Source organism: Lagopus muta, chromosome 5, assembly GCF_023343835.1.
Source record: "Lagopus muta isolate bLagMut1 chromosome 5, bLagMut1 primary, whole genome shotgun sequence".
NCBI lineage: Eukaryota > Metazoa > Chordata > Aves > Galliformes > Phasianidae > Lagopus > Lagopus muta.
In genome coordinates this window covers 52,301,730-52,315,764 of record NC_064437.1, presented here as the reverse complement: position 1 = coordinate 52,315,764, position 14,035 = coordinate 52,301,730, and the positions used below count along the sequence as shown (strand labels likewise).

At 36.5% G+C, this 14,035-nt stretch overlaps 1 protein-coding gene across 1 annotated transcript in view; it reads left to right on the top strand.

The window, feature by feature from the left end:
- The window catches only part of LOC125693373 (adhesion G protein-coupled receptor A3-like), a 252,429-nt gene that overhangs the window by 42,725 nt on the left and 195,669 nt on the right, over positions 1 to 14,035 (top strand). The window contains exon 2 of the mRNA XM_048945231.1: positions 280 to 351. Within this exon, the coding sequence (XP_048801188.1) occupies positions 280 to 351 (72 nt within the window). The remainder of the gene's footprint in view (positions 1 to 279; positions 352 to 14,035) is intronic.

Genomic DNA, 14,035 nt, shown 5'->3' with positions numbered 1-14,035 from the left:
GCGAGTGAAGTGGGGGCACTTACCAATGTCATACTTTTCAAGTTGCAACCAAAGTTCATTTGTCGACATTCTTGAGAGTGCATTTATTATTAAATAAAGAAGAAACTAGCTTCTTCAGAAAATGGTAATCTTTATGAACTGCTATGTTGGGAAAATGCAAATGAAGCAGAGAATTTTGTGATTAGTATTTTACAGAGCAGTCATGTACTGTAATTGCATGTTTTTAATCAGTAGAATTATCGTGTTCTATTAACCAAATTCTTTCCTGAATTCTTCTAGGATTCTGAGTAACAACAAGATCTTATGGTTGAAGAATGGCTCTTTCTTTGGACTGAGGTCCCTGGAGAGACTGTGAGTAACTGATCAGCCTCTTCCTTCTTCAATTAAAAAGTCTTTATATTTTGAATGTAAAACCAAACCTTGGATAAGAAAGCTGAGGTGTTCTGAAATGTAGTGTGCAGTAGATTTTCTAAGCAACTGTCAAGTTAAGAAATTGCATAGAAATGAGTGAACGGGGATGGACGTGGAAAATACAGGAAGGCACTACCATCAATTTGAAACTAAAATAAACAGCTAGTCAAAGACTTGTACTACACTGTGTACACTATCACAGGGAAGACTGGTATATGTAACGGTAACACTAATGTACCTGACATATAATTTGGGTTGTTTAACTCGCTGGTCTCCAATACTTTCATTTTTTAATTCTATTCTAGACAAAGAAACTGAACAGCATTCCTCACTAGAGCAGACAATGACATTGACAAAGCTCTGTGATTGTGTGTTTGTAGCCAGTGTTTGGAAGGGCAGGAATGATATTTCCATCTAATCTGCTCAGAAGCAACCTATGAATTAGGAAGGAAACATTTAGAAGCGTCAGTGGAATAAGCGATACTTTAGTAACACTATTTTCTGTATGTGTAGGTCACTCATTTGAAAATAATGCTACCAAGTCTAAAAGTGCGTATTTAATATCTATGGGAAACTTTACTGTTGTGTGTAAGCCATGCGATTAAATTATACACATCTTGTTATCTCCTGCAGGTTGAATTAAATTAATTTTTGTTCCTTCCTGAGAATATCTTTGTTATATAGAGCTGTTGATGTGAAGTAGTTGTTAAGTTTGTGAGTTTGTGAATGTATTCTGACATATGTTTCCATATGCAAATAACCCAAAACAACACCCCACATTTAAATGAGCTACAGCTAACTGTCTGAACAGTCTCCATTAAAAAATAAAAATAAAAAAATTATATGGTTACAGATGTTACATTTAATATTGGGAATATTAAATGGTATGGAATGAACAGCATTTATGTTGTATATTATATAGTCACTGGTGAACTTTCAGTTTAAGAATGATTGGATGTTTATAAGGATGTTTGCAAATATTGAGGAAATCTGGAGTAAGGGATAGAATTACAAATCAGTAAATTAAATCCTAAGATATTACAAGTTGTGTTTAGAAATAAAAAAAAAAAATTCCTCTGTATTTTTCTTTTTTCTGTGTTTAATTTGCATTTCTACGCATCTTCTGACATGGGAACTTCAAACAAATATTTGTATGGATTCATAATGAATAAAACTTGAATATGCTGTATCTTAGCAATAGTACTGAGCATGTACTCTTAAAATGTATATTAATCACCTGTTAGGGAAATACTTTCAACCTGAAGAGACACTGCAGACATTATTGAGAACAATAACAAAACAAAATGCCTTGAGTGTGTGCAGCTTTAAGTATCATCACCATCTAAACCCTAGTTTTATGGTATTGACTTTTTTTTTATACAACACTGCCGATGAAATGAGTCTCGTCTCTGTATATGCTGACTGCTATTTGACCATGATGTTAATACAAAATCCATAAGTTGTCCTTGAAGGCTAGGAGAGACATTCTCATGTGATTCAGATGCTCTGTTGCTCGTTGTCTGTCCATATGCACTTTTCATAAATACCTACAGTAGCCCAGTTTAATCTGGGGGGTTAGAAATGGCTTGGTTAGTCTTCTAAGAGGTGGAAACAGTGAGTGTGAATGAACTACCTCTGGATGAGTGCCCCTAACACTTAGACAAAGGTTTCCCCACTGTATTCTCCTTGTATACAAGCCACTTCAGAGTGGTATTTCATATGCTTAAGATGGAGGACCATAGCAGCAACTGCTGGCATTTTTCATGGATCATCAAAGTGGACCAAAAGAATTTTTATTCCTTGCCTTAAAGGTGAGATGCAGAATCCTATGAAATGTATTAGCAGGAAAATCCAGTTGAGGTGATGTTCAGTTCACAAGATCATGTGGTTAGAGGTTTGGACGTGCTGGAGTTAAGTGATATTCATTCAATTTAGGTTTGCACTCCTTGTGGTCTTACTGGGAACAGAAGGTTAGGAAAGTGAATGCCATAGATACAAGAATCATGCATGTCAGTCATTCTTTTGTGGTTACTGGGAACCAGAAAAGCATTAGTTCATGTGGGTGATGAAGTAATTTAACATCCAACTTGAAGACTTTAGAGTTCAATATTAAATTTTGTGTTCCAAGACGTATCGCAACAGGATTTGGATTACAGAAATGCTAGTCCTCCCAAGCTCTGGTGATTTCCCAGCAATGTGTTGCCCAAGTGAGAAGCCTTGCTGAGCAGTTGCATAAAATGAAGAATTCTAGTTTGAAATCACTGAGAAGCATTAGTTGTTTACACTTGAACTGACTGTTCTACGAGTAAGGCAGTAGCTATTTATCTAAAGACCATGGTAGGTTGTCCTGTATTGTGCATGAAGCACATTATTTGTTTTAGTTGTTGTTATTATTATTGTAGTTGGATCTTGTCTTATTTGTTTTTTCCAGGCTTCTCAAAATACGTTTTTTAAGCATAGCATTAATATAAGTTTTCTATTTCAAATTGTATTCATTTGTATTACTGCTGTAAAAGAAAATCTGATACTAGCTTCTATGGTGATACAACCAGCTAGGGAAAAAAAAAAACAACACAACACAGATTTGAGTATACAGTTATTTCCCTTGTGGTAGTAGAAATATATTAATAAAGTATTAGTAAATATATTATTATTAAAAATAAAACATTTAATAGCTTCTATATTAAAGATTATATAAGTAAAAATTATCAGAGTATGTTTATGAAATATTAGCTCTTTTACTGGAAAGCTTATAAAAATGCTTTGAAAAACCCTATTTCACAAAGGGTGTTCTTTCTGTATTCTGTGAGCGTGACCAGTGACTCACAAGAGTGCTCAGTAGAGACGGCAGACTCTCTCAGCACTCAGCTCAAGTTTTCTGAAACCCTTGTGCTCATTTGTGAGTCAACCTTTACAAATGTGTTTTAGCATCTGGATCATGATGCACCTCTGTGCCTCTGGGTTTACTTTGTAGTCTAACTAAAAAGAGGTGAATACTATTACTTAAATACCACGTGGGAATAGAAACTTTCTGAAAACTTAGGTTTTGTAGTACTGTACTCAGTTATATAGACTTTGACTACTCCCTTTGTTTTGGATGAAAATCAGAAGCCTGGGTAGAAAAATAAACTTTTTTGAAGCAAATGTGGTAAGCAAAGTGTTAACACCTTGAAGCCATTTCTGTGGTACACCCTATGGAGATGGCTTCATATCTGGGGAGCTCAGAGTTCGGTTTGGATTTGAAGCTTGGGGCAAAGACTTGCCAACTTGTAATGGTTTCAGTTTCAGTGCCTTCTTTGTTGGTACTCAGTGTCTCTATTCTTATGAGATGCACTGATCTGAGCAGGACAGCATCTGTTATTACAGTCAAGTAAGTTTTTCACATGCTTTGAGTACCTCAAGGGAATGGCAAAGCAAGTTTTCCAAGCCATGAAACGGGTGCTCCTTTTAGGTAAGTCTCAGACTCAGAGGCTTTCATTTAAGTAAGCATGATTTTGGAGGACCTGAATAACTGAGTGTCTGTATCATTTGTATATAGTTCGGTGCTTAAAAAAAATATTCTGTAAATTGAAACAAGATATAAAATAGAAAAATTTCCATTATAATTTGGTTATTTCTTCTAATTTTTATTTTTAACTCATTGCCTATAGGAATAACCATTACTATCACCCAAGGAATCGCAGGTTAGTGCAGATTACCACATTACTAGGATGTACTGTATCATGGCATTGTATCGCATGGATCCTGCTCCAACAGTGTAGAGCAAATGAATATTATGAATAACAGTAGTGGCAAATTTCTTTATGCTTGATAATACCTGGCCTCTAAAAACTTTTCTGGAAAATGTTGTTGTCCCCAGAATCATGAAGAGGACTACAATTGGGACTATTGGGCCAGATGTTACAGCTATGCTGGACCCAAAGTTGAGGTCTATGCTATGAAATTAAATGTTTTCCCCTCATCCTGATGTCAGTTGGCACAAAAGAATGTGCAGCAAGCTGTTAACCACATTATTCTTGTTCTTATTCTCCTCAACTTTGCCTGGATAGCTTGTTTTGTGCTGACCCCCGTGCTACTTCTAACAGATGCCAATCTGTTGTGGCTTCCAGTCCCCTGTGGGTTTCCTGGTGCTCACTAGGATTGATCTTGTAGTTATGAATTTTTTTTAAATGGGTGTACGAGGTCCCTCTCTCTCTGTTTCGTAACGGAATGTACGTTTTTATGAAGTTTACAGAAGCATAATTACCTCTGGGAGTGCTGCTACGTTGTCCCATGTGGCTGAAAGTCTTTATCAGGTTCAGAAGTTATTTGGAGAGAATCAACAAACAAAAATAAAGAAACGTACACAAACAGAACATGATTGCATAAGCGGCGTTTCCTTGGGAAATCACGATGGAAGATCACTACGCAAGATTACACATATTTTTCACAGTTGACCCAGAACAAAAGCATGTCAGGCAGTAAGACTTCAAGTTTCAGTAAAACTATCACTGTTACATTTTTCCTAATACTCCTGGACATGTTTCTAGACAAAGAAAAATTCCACTGAAATATTTTTAAGATTTAAAAAAAAATTTTTAACTGTATAGACCAGTTCACACACTGATTGTGCCTTCATTAAGTGTTGTGGTATTATCAGGCTACCAACTAAGCAGCCAAGTGTTGTCCTATTTACTACTAGATAAGACTGAATGAAACCTTAGTTTTGATAGATTGCAGTACAATTACTTTCTGCAATTCTGTATTGTGCTATGCAACTGAAGTAATAGCACATTAACTTGAGGGAATGAAAGAGCAGGAAAGGCAAACACAATGAATTAGATCATAGGAAAAAAACACATTGTTTAACAGCTGTTGCAAAAATATGGTATTTGGTTATTCTTCAGCAAAGCTCAAGTGATGACAGGTCAAAGTATCAAGGTTTTACATTTCAGTATTCTGAAGTGCTTCTCAGAATGTAAAATTTACATTCTCTAAATGTAAGCAGTCCTGGCCACTGCTTTTTTCCTGCCTGTACATGTAAAATGTGCATGTATACATGCAGAAACAGAGATGTGCATCTTTGACTCTGTGAAGGATTGGAAGAATGTTTAAAGAAATGCTGTAACAATTTAGGTTTCAACAAAATTAACAAATTAAATTTTGAATTACTTGTTTTTTGTTTTTGTTTTTTTTGAAATCTTTTAAAAATAGGTAAAGACTAGTTATTACAAGTTAGTATTTTGCAATGGCATCCAGGATTCCATTGCAAAAGTGTTTTTTTTTTGTTTTTTTTTTGTTTTTTTTTTTTTCTGAAGAGCTTGCAGCTAAGAGGCTTGACTGTAACTTCATGTAAACATGTTGCATAGAGTGGACTAATTAATCTTGGAGACCTCCGATTATGTTTTATGTGATTTTATGTGATGACCACATTAATTCATCTCAAATACAGCTTAGCCATGTTCTGAGAAATGCTGTGACGTTACTCGGGGAGAGGGTGTTTTAATATGCATTTCTTAGAGCTCTCTGTTGTGCAAGTAGTCACAGCATGACTGAAACTATTCACTTTTATTTATTTATTTGGAGAAATAAGAAGGGAAATCAGTACAGATTTCTTTCAAGCAGCTGAAGCCTTGACATTTTTTGTTTTTCAAATCCTGCGTGGATTTAGTGAATTCTCTTGTTCCAGTTGACAACCATAAACAAAAAGCTTGTTTTTTTTATACTCACCTTTGGTATTCTAAAAGAATAAAAATATAAATGCTCCAGCAATTATTTTTCCTTGTCTAGCAATGCATTGGGGGAAACAAGCAATTCTTCATTTTTAATTTCTTATTGTGTTGGCTTGTTGTAATTGTTTACAACAATCTCATTATGCTAAAAAGCTAGATGAAGTGGTTGAGTATATCCCAGCAGATGAGGAAGGTCAGGAACAGTTATTTGGAATGATGTTTCTCCTGCTGTACTTTGTGTAATCTCTCTAAACTGGGCTGAGAACAGTTCCTGTTCCTCTCTGTGTTCACTGAACTTGAGTTACCCTTTAAGACTCAGTGTATGATTGAGAGATGACTACAGTGTTGTTAGCTGAGCAGAGCGATAAAGGACAATTCTCGTTCAGCATTTATTACTTTTTATTTGTTTAAAAATAAAAGAAAGCAAAAGCTAAGCTATTACATCGGAGAGGGGAAAGGGACAACAGGAAAAACCACCATTGCTTCTGAGTTCTCCAAACTTCAGACATTATGTCTTAATGTGCAGTATCAATGAGAGATGATTTAGTGTCACACCAGGAATTATGAAACTTGTTATTGTTAGCATGACTGTCAGAAACAGAAGAGTTAGAAATTAAAAAACTGTATCACCCTCTTTCTAATAGGCACAGATACTGTAAGTCTTACAAGCATGATGTGCCTGTCAGGGTACTTGTAATGCAATCTGACAGAAAGTTAATGGATTTTTTTCCTCTGGTTAATTATTATTTTCCAGCACAAAGCCACAATATAGACTACTAAACATCATATGTTTCATATTGTTATGGATGAGACTACTCTGTATGCATATCCGTAAAGAGCCTCTATAGCACAGCACTGAGAACAAGCAGCATTTTCAAGGGAGTCAATGCTTCCTTTTGGATATTACAGTGCTATTGAAAAACAGTAGCAATTAACTCTGGAAAAACTGGTTAGCAAAGTCAGTGCCATAGCTCTAGTTCAAGATGTCCAGAACCAAGTGTGATTTCCATCTTTTTTTCTACCTTTAGATTGTTGCTGACTTGTGTTCAGTGTTCATTTCTCTGGATCTCAAATAAATTTTCCCTCTGATAAAAACAGTATGGTCTACCAGGCCACGTCTGTACTCTTATTTCTGGGCTTCAGAGTGAGATGTGGAGCTTGTCACCACTCATTTGCTGCTAGGAATTAATACCATGCTAAACGGGCTGCTGGGATTGCGTTCTTCCACTCCTGGCAGTGAACAATAGTTTCAGCCTGGGCACAGAACTGCCAGCTGCTGGTATATGTGCTATCGTAACGGTATTTAAGACATCCGTGGTTTCTCAGGCTTCATTGCTATGCTTGTAAGATTTTGCATTTCTTTTTCCCTAACAACACACTTCTGTTGGAAATGCCACATGCCAGTATAAAAACATTTCCTAGGGATGCAGCAATTTAAGGAACATCTTTGTCAAATGTGTCAGTACTTCATTTCAAGTATGTACTGTTTTGTTTCCACATAGAGAACCTTTTTGCAGTGATAAAGCCAAACTATATGACGAAGGACTGAAGCAAGCTGTGTACCTTTTCTATAAAGAAATGACATGTTAATTGTTGGAGAAAAACTAGGAGTGCAGTTTAAGGGCAGTTTCTGTGCAGTCATGTTGCAGTGTGCTGGAAGCCAAGTTGGCAAGGATTGATGCTAGCTGGGAATGACTGAGTTGGTCTTACCAAGTGAGCTGTGAGCTAAGTTGCTAGAAGTCCTCTGTTTAGTATTTTGTGGTTGTGATTCCTCAGCTGTAAGCTGTTGCTTATGTGGATGGAATAATACTTTCAGACTTGAAAAAGTATTGCAGTATGTCTTGTATTTACATGTAACGTGCTCACTAGCATTTTTACTGTTCACGTGACCAAAAGTGGTTGCCTCATTTGGTCACACCTGGACATAAAATGTGAGAGACCACAGGCTCTGAACAGGAACATCTCCCCTGTGTACCAGTAAAAAGCTCTGAACTCTATTCTTCCCCTGAGAGCTCTTGGGCTATACTGAATCACTTGGTTTTTTTTTCTCTCTATCTCTGACTGGATATCAAATGGTAGATGTTTCTCACTTGCTTAGTCACAGAAAAAGAATAATGTATAAAACATATTCTCCTTCGGAAGCTTAACTGTGCAGACTTGTGAGGTCTCTGATGAGGACCTGCTGTTGCTTGCTCACATCACAGTAGTACATAAATCTGCCAAGGGCAGGCATTGGCCTTTGGATATCATAGCCATCAAAATTTTTTGGAATGCCTGCAGAAAGCATAGCTTATTCTCTAGCTCTGTACTTGACTAAGAATCTTTGAGATGATAAAATTAAAAAGAAAAAAAAGAAGAAATTAATGAATGAACTGCATTTATGCCAATTGAGTTTTAAAACTCAAAACAAACAACCAAAACAACCCAAAAGCAAAACAGGAGTAAGTTGTCTAAAATAGTTAGGAAAGCTGATGTAATGTTACAGCTGTGGGCAGTTTTTCTTTCCACTTCTTAATATAGACACAATTGATTAGTTGGCTGTAGCATAGTGCTGCGTATGTCAAGTAGGTACAAAATGGTTGTTCTCACGAGAAAATTGCATGCAGACTTAGCACATGATAAGCTGTCTTGCGTTAACACAAATTACCTCGTTCTTGAAATGGAAAGTGACTGGGAGAGCTATAGAGGATGTTTGTGTAGTCTGAGCTATGCACATATTCAGTGGAAAAAAAAGGAATTACAAAATTCCTCCATGGTCTACTTTAGGAAGTGTTTTGTTGAAAGGAACATTGTGCTGGAATAAAAATGTGGATTTGTATTGTCCTGGGTACTGAATGAATAAACTGAAATTATTCTACACAATGATACTGAGCTTCATCTCATAGAAATAAGCAATTTCAGTTAAAAATAAGCCACTTGAGTTAGCATAATGCAAGAAACTTGTCGAAGCATAAATAAAATGTTTTTATCATGCTTTTATAACCCAGAAAACTGCCAGAGGGGCAGCTTGAAACTCTTCGTAACAATTCATTTCTATGAAAAAATCTGGAAGATGCTACGTCAGGAAAAATGATTTTAGTTGTAGGTTATCAAGGAAAAAAAAAAAGAAAAGTAAAAAGCATGCCCCCTCAACCATTCCTGTAATGCTTGTGCTACAATGCTGTAATTACTGGCCAATGAAAGAAAATTTTACCACTGATGTACGCTCCCCAAACACATGGTGCATTGGTTATTTTCAGTGAGTATTCTATTTCTTTATGTTCAATATTCATGTTGTTGTCAGTGCAAAGCAAGTTAATGCTTTTTAAAAGACCTTAAAGACATGCATTTCAGCTGAAATGAGAATTTCAAGTACACTGTGTTCAGAACAAAGCAGTGTTTTCTGTACTGTGTCAGCAGCTAAGTTGAGCATTTGATAGCTTTTCCCCCTTTGTACCATTAATTGCTTGTAGGTATTTCTGAGAAGTGCTGGTGCCTCACAAGGGACAATTCTCCCAGCTGAGTGAAGTTTGAGTACTGTATTAAGTTTTCCTACTGTACAGAGTTATGTGAGCTCAAAAAATATTTAGGAATGTGAGAGCAGAAATTGCAGCCAGGCTGTTTCCAGGGATAAGATGAAAATTTGTTCAGTGCTCCCTGTCATAATGTATGCCATAAACCATGCTGTTAATTGCTTTCCAGCACTCCATTAGGAACTCTGAAACGTCAGTTCAAAATAATGTCTCTTAAAATTATAACGTGTCAGGGAAGATGAAGTCATCATGTCATATGTTTTTTTTTTTTTTTTTTTTTTTTTTTTTTATGTTTCTTTGCCATTGGAACACATAAATCCTTATCAGTCCAAACCTGACAGTTCCTTTGACCACAGCATGGGCACCAACATTTTTTCAGTGCCTTACCAGTTCAGGTTGCCGGCATGTAATGTGTGTGTAATGTGTGTAATACTTCCTCTCTTGGCCTTTTTTGGCATTTTAACAAAAAGGAGGAGTTGGAGAGGAACCTCGAAAAGCCATGTCCTGCATTGAGTAAAAAGTAACATGTTGCTGCTGAACATTGCAGTGCCAAGAGGCGTCTGCAGTAAAGATGCAAAGATTCATGTCACAAATTGTGTTTTTTAACTTCAGCAAACCCCAGCCAGGCACAGAATTCCTTCTGTAGCAACCTCAGAGTTTTGAGCAAATAATTTAAGGGCTGCTGCAAATCTTATTTTTTTTTTTCCCCTGTATTAGCTGCACTCTTCTGCATTACTTTTCCATTTTAAATATGTATCTTAATGGCCTACCCATGTTATTTTATAGGACTGTTATCCTTTAATTTAAACAAATTCCTTTCTCATTGTGGTGTTCACCACTAATAAACAATGCTGTAATATTTACTTTCTTTGGCGAAGCAAACCAAAACTAGGCTAATCTCAATGACATCATGAGAGTAACTATGAAGTGTTTATATTTATGGGCACAAAGCCTAAAATGTATCTAAAAGTGACATTCTTATCTGATTTATTTTGTATCCAATCACAATATATTATTTTTTTGATAGTCTAGCAAGTGGATTTATATCCCATTTATTGAATACTTGGACAAGAAAAAATTCAGCTTGGTTTAACATCTGAAAGTTATGCTCATACTGTGAAGCTCATGTATGGCTGAATAAAAGGAAAAACCCTTCTTGAGTACCCACATGCAGAAAATACTCTCTGGAAATTCATTGGGATATTCAGGCTTAGGAGATCTATATAAAGTATAAAGCTGCTTTCTCTGGTCTTGTGTAATAGTGCTGACCAAATTGTCATTTAAGCCTTAGGAAACTTGAAGGCTCCCTACTGATGACATTGAATTGATTTCTACTTTCCTCTTTATTGTTCTCCCTGAATGCTGAAGTTCCCTGAATGGGGGAAGTTTTTCTTTCCACTGTCTCTAAAATTGTAAATTTGGTAAATGAAACTTACTTATTCTTTTATTTATTGGAACTGTCATCTGCATAGAGATAGAGGGTAAAATACAAACCTTTGTCTCCCAGTTTCCATGTGTTCAGGTGCGTAGGTAGAGGTTTGTAATGAGCACTTTGTAGTTTACGTAAATCAAATGAAATGGTTTTTCTTCCAAAGCAGAAATAGACATCTCATTTATTTACCTTTATCCTGTTGGCTCTGTTACTCCTCAGCAGCTGCTCCATGGTTTCATACACCTGCCTGCTCGTGTCGTGTATTCTCTTACTGTCAGAGGAGAAAATTCACCTTAGCTAATAGCTTTGACATAGTTTCTCCTTCATTCATCCATTTCCTATTTTTTCCACTCACCTCGTCCTAATTTATGCTAAGTAGTGATAATGAAAGGAAAATCATTTAGCCTTGAGTAAAATAAGTGTGTTGAAGTCATAAATAGAAGAGTGGAGGATGCGTGTAAAATGTCAGAAGGCACCTGCCTGTTTGGAAGGGGTTAGCAACAGCACATGTGGAAATGATCTTTATACAAGCTTTCTTCTTTCACTAATACTGACATAATGAAATTTCTGGTCTTTCAGCCTCTGTTCTGAATCACTGTGCTAACGGATGTATGTACTAAATTTTTATTTCCTAATTTCAAATCTCTGCTCTGTGGTAATTCCCAGTGCTTCTCTGATTTATTATTATTTTTCTTTAAGTGTAATATTCATTTCTTAGGCATGTGATTCCTGTGAGATCATTTAAAAAACAATTGTCATTGGTTACTGTATTTTTGTCCTCACGTTGTTATGAGTACTTCTTCATGTACCGAGACAGGTACTTTATTCTTGCATTAAATATCTGAATAATTATTTAAACAGATATGTAAGTGTGCATGAAGTCCTGTATTATCTCTTAGTTTTGGCTCATTTTACATACGTCCACTAAAACATTGTAGTGTGAAAATTCCTCAGTAAAACAATGGAGCTCTCATTCTTGCATGAATGAACTAAGCCAAGTTTTATATCTTCAGCCTGCCTAATGCCTCTCAGTAGCCCTTGTCTTTACCTCATGCTATGGAGATGCAGTTCCCTAATGCTCCCCTCTTTCACAGGAACTGCCCGTGTTTCTCCCAAACGTGAAGTTGGCATGAGGCTGAGCAGCCATTTTGTTAGCAAGCATTCTAGGAAGAAAGGTAGCTTCCAGCTGAGAAGTGAAGCCATCTCTCTGGATGAGGTCTACACAGAACATAATGCTGTAATTTACCACATAAATCTACTGAGCTTGTGAAGCTAAGCACATGCCAGCAATCAGAGCATGAACTCTTCGGGACTCTGGGCTCATGCCAACATATGCAAAAGTCCCTACAAGCATGTCGTTGTCAGTGTTGTTATTACTTCAGCTTGTGGAACTTGCGAGCACATGGTCTGCCATACTTTCTTTTGCTGAGCAAACCCACCAAATATCTTTCTTCAAACATTTGGTGTGATGGCTGAGCTTTGACAGAATAAATCTTTAGGGTTTCTGATAAACCGTAGAGAATTAACTGTGAGATTATTTATTTTAATGCTTGCATGTTTCAGAGGTTGTAAATCTGTAATGAAATTGCTGGTGGTTCATCATGAAGTCCCATTTGTATCCTTTTTCTTTTTTTTTCTTTTTTGTTAAATTAGTTTCTTATACAAGTAGATATGGATACTGTTTTCTTCAATTTGATTTGTAGGAAACTTAAATCTTCTAAGATACCTGTGAAGGGTAAACAGCATTTGGTGTTCCACAGTCAGACTTCCATGAAGAAAACTTTCTGAAACCAAAGCTTTTCTGATGACCTAAGTCACTGTGTAGTTCAAGAACATTTAAAAGATGATATATGAAAAACAAACTCTAATGAGATGTGATGAGTCAGCAGAAGGCGGACAGGATCATGCAAGGTACTGCATCCTTGGCCTTGAAGAATGAGTGAAAGAACCTTTTATACTAGCTTACAGATTTTACTGTCAAGCTGTAGCAATAGGCCAATGTAAAAGGAGCAATCTATTTGCAAGCTGAACCAAAACTTTAATTTCTTCTTTCATTACAGAGATAGCAGCATACCTGGCCAATTTCTATTGATCTTGACTTTGTGAACAATTCTTTTAAATGTGTGATTATCTTAATATTACCTCTAGCTTCATTGCTCATGAGCCAATGTTCTGATATTAGGAATAGAACAAATCATCATGAATTTCTACCGCACAGCTACACATGAGTGCACTGTTTGCATCACTCACTAGAATGAATTCAGGTTAGCTAAATATGAGCTCATAGATGACAATAATACTGGCAGTTTGGCAATATTTATTCTAGATGTGATTACCGTTCATTTTCTGTTGAAGTTCCCAGCTCCTATCCAAGACAGAATGAGTGTGGATTCAAAGAAAATAATAAAGAATGCATGTGCGTGTACGTATCAGTGCCAATTTGCCAGCTGTGAGCCTGAAGGAAGTCAGGCAGTCTGCTCCAGCACTCACCCAGAAATTTAGCTGAACAGTCAATCAGCCAATTACCCAGCAAGCCAGCTAGAGCCCAGAATGCTGAAAGCCAAAGCCAATTTTTTGTTCTTAACTGGCATTTCTCCTTTTGCATGCCAGCTATTCCTGGAGTTTTCTGTGTTACGTTTGGGGATATGTTAGCTTTGTTTTATGGCTTAGTCATCTGATTTTTCCTAATAGTATATTTGTATATATTACTGCTGAGAACAAGGGATTCTAAAATTTACTTTTAAAGATTAGTCTAGGCATTCCCGTTTCTTTTTATCCGACCTGACTTCATAGAATTAAACTAAAGGTGTTCTGTTTTACTGCTTATTCTCTTCTTTCCTAACAAGGTCAAAGAAAAAAAAGAAACATTTGAAGAAGGGGTTGATTGAAACACAAAGTGTGGCGCTGCCACAGATCATTATTCTGTACCCAACTCGTTGCTCCCTCCTCTCACAGACAGAGGCAATGGA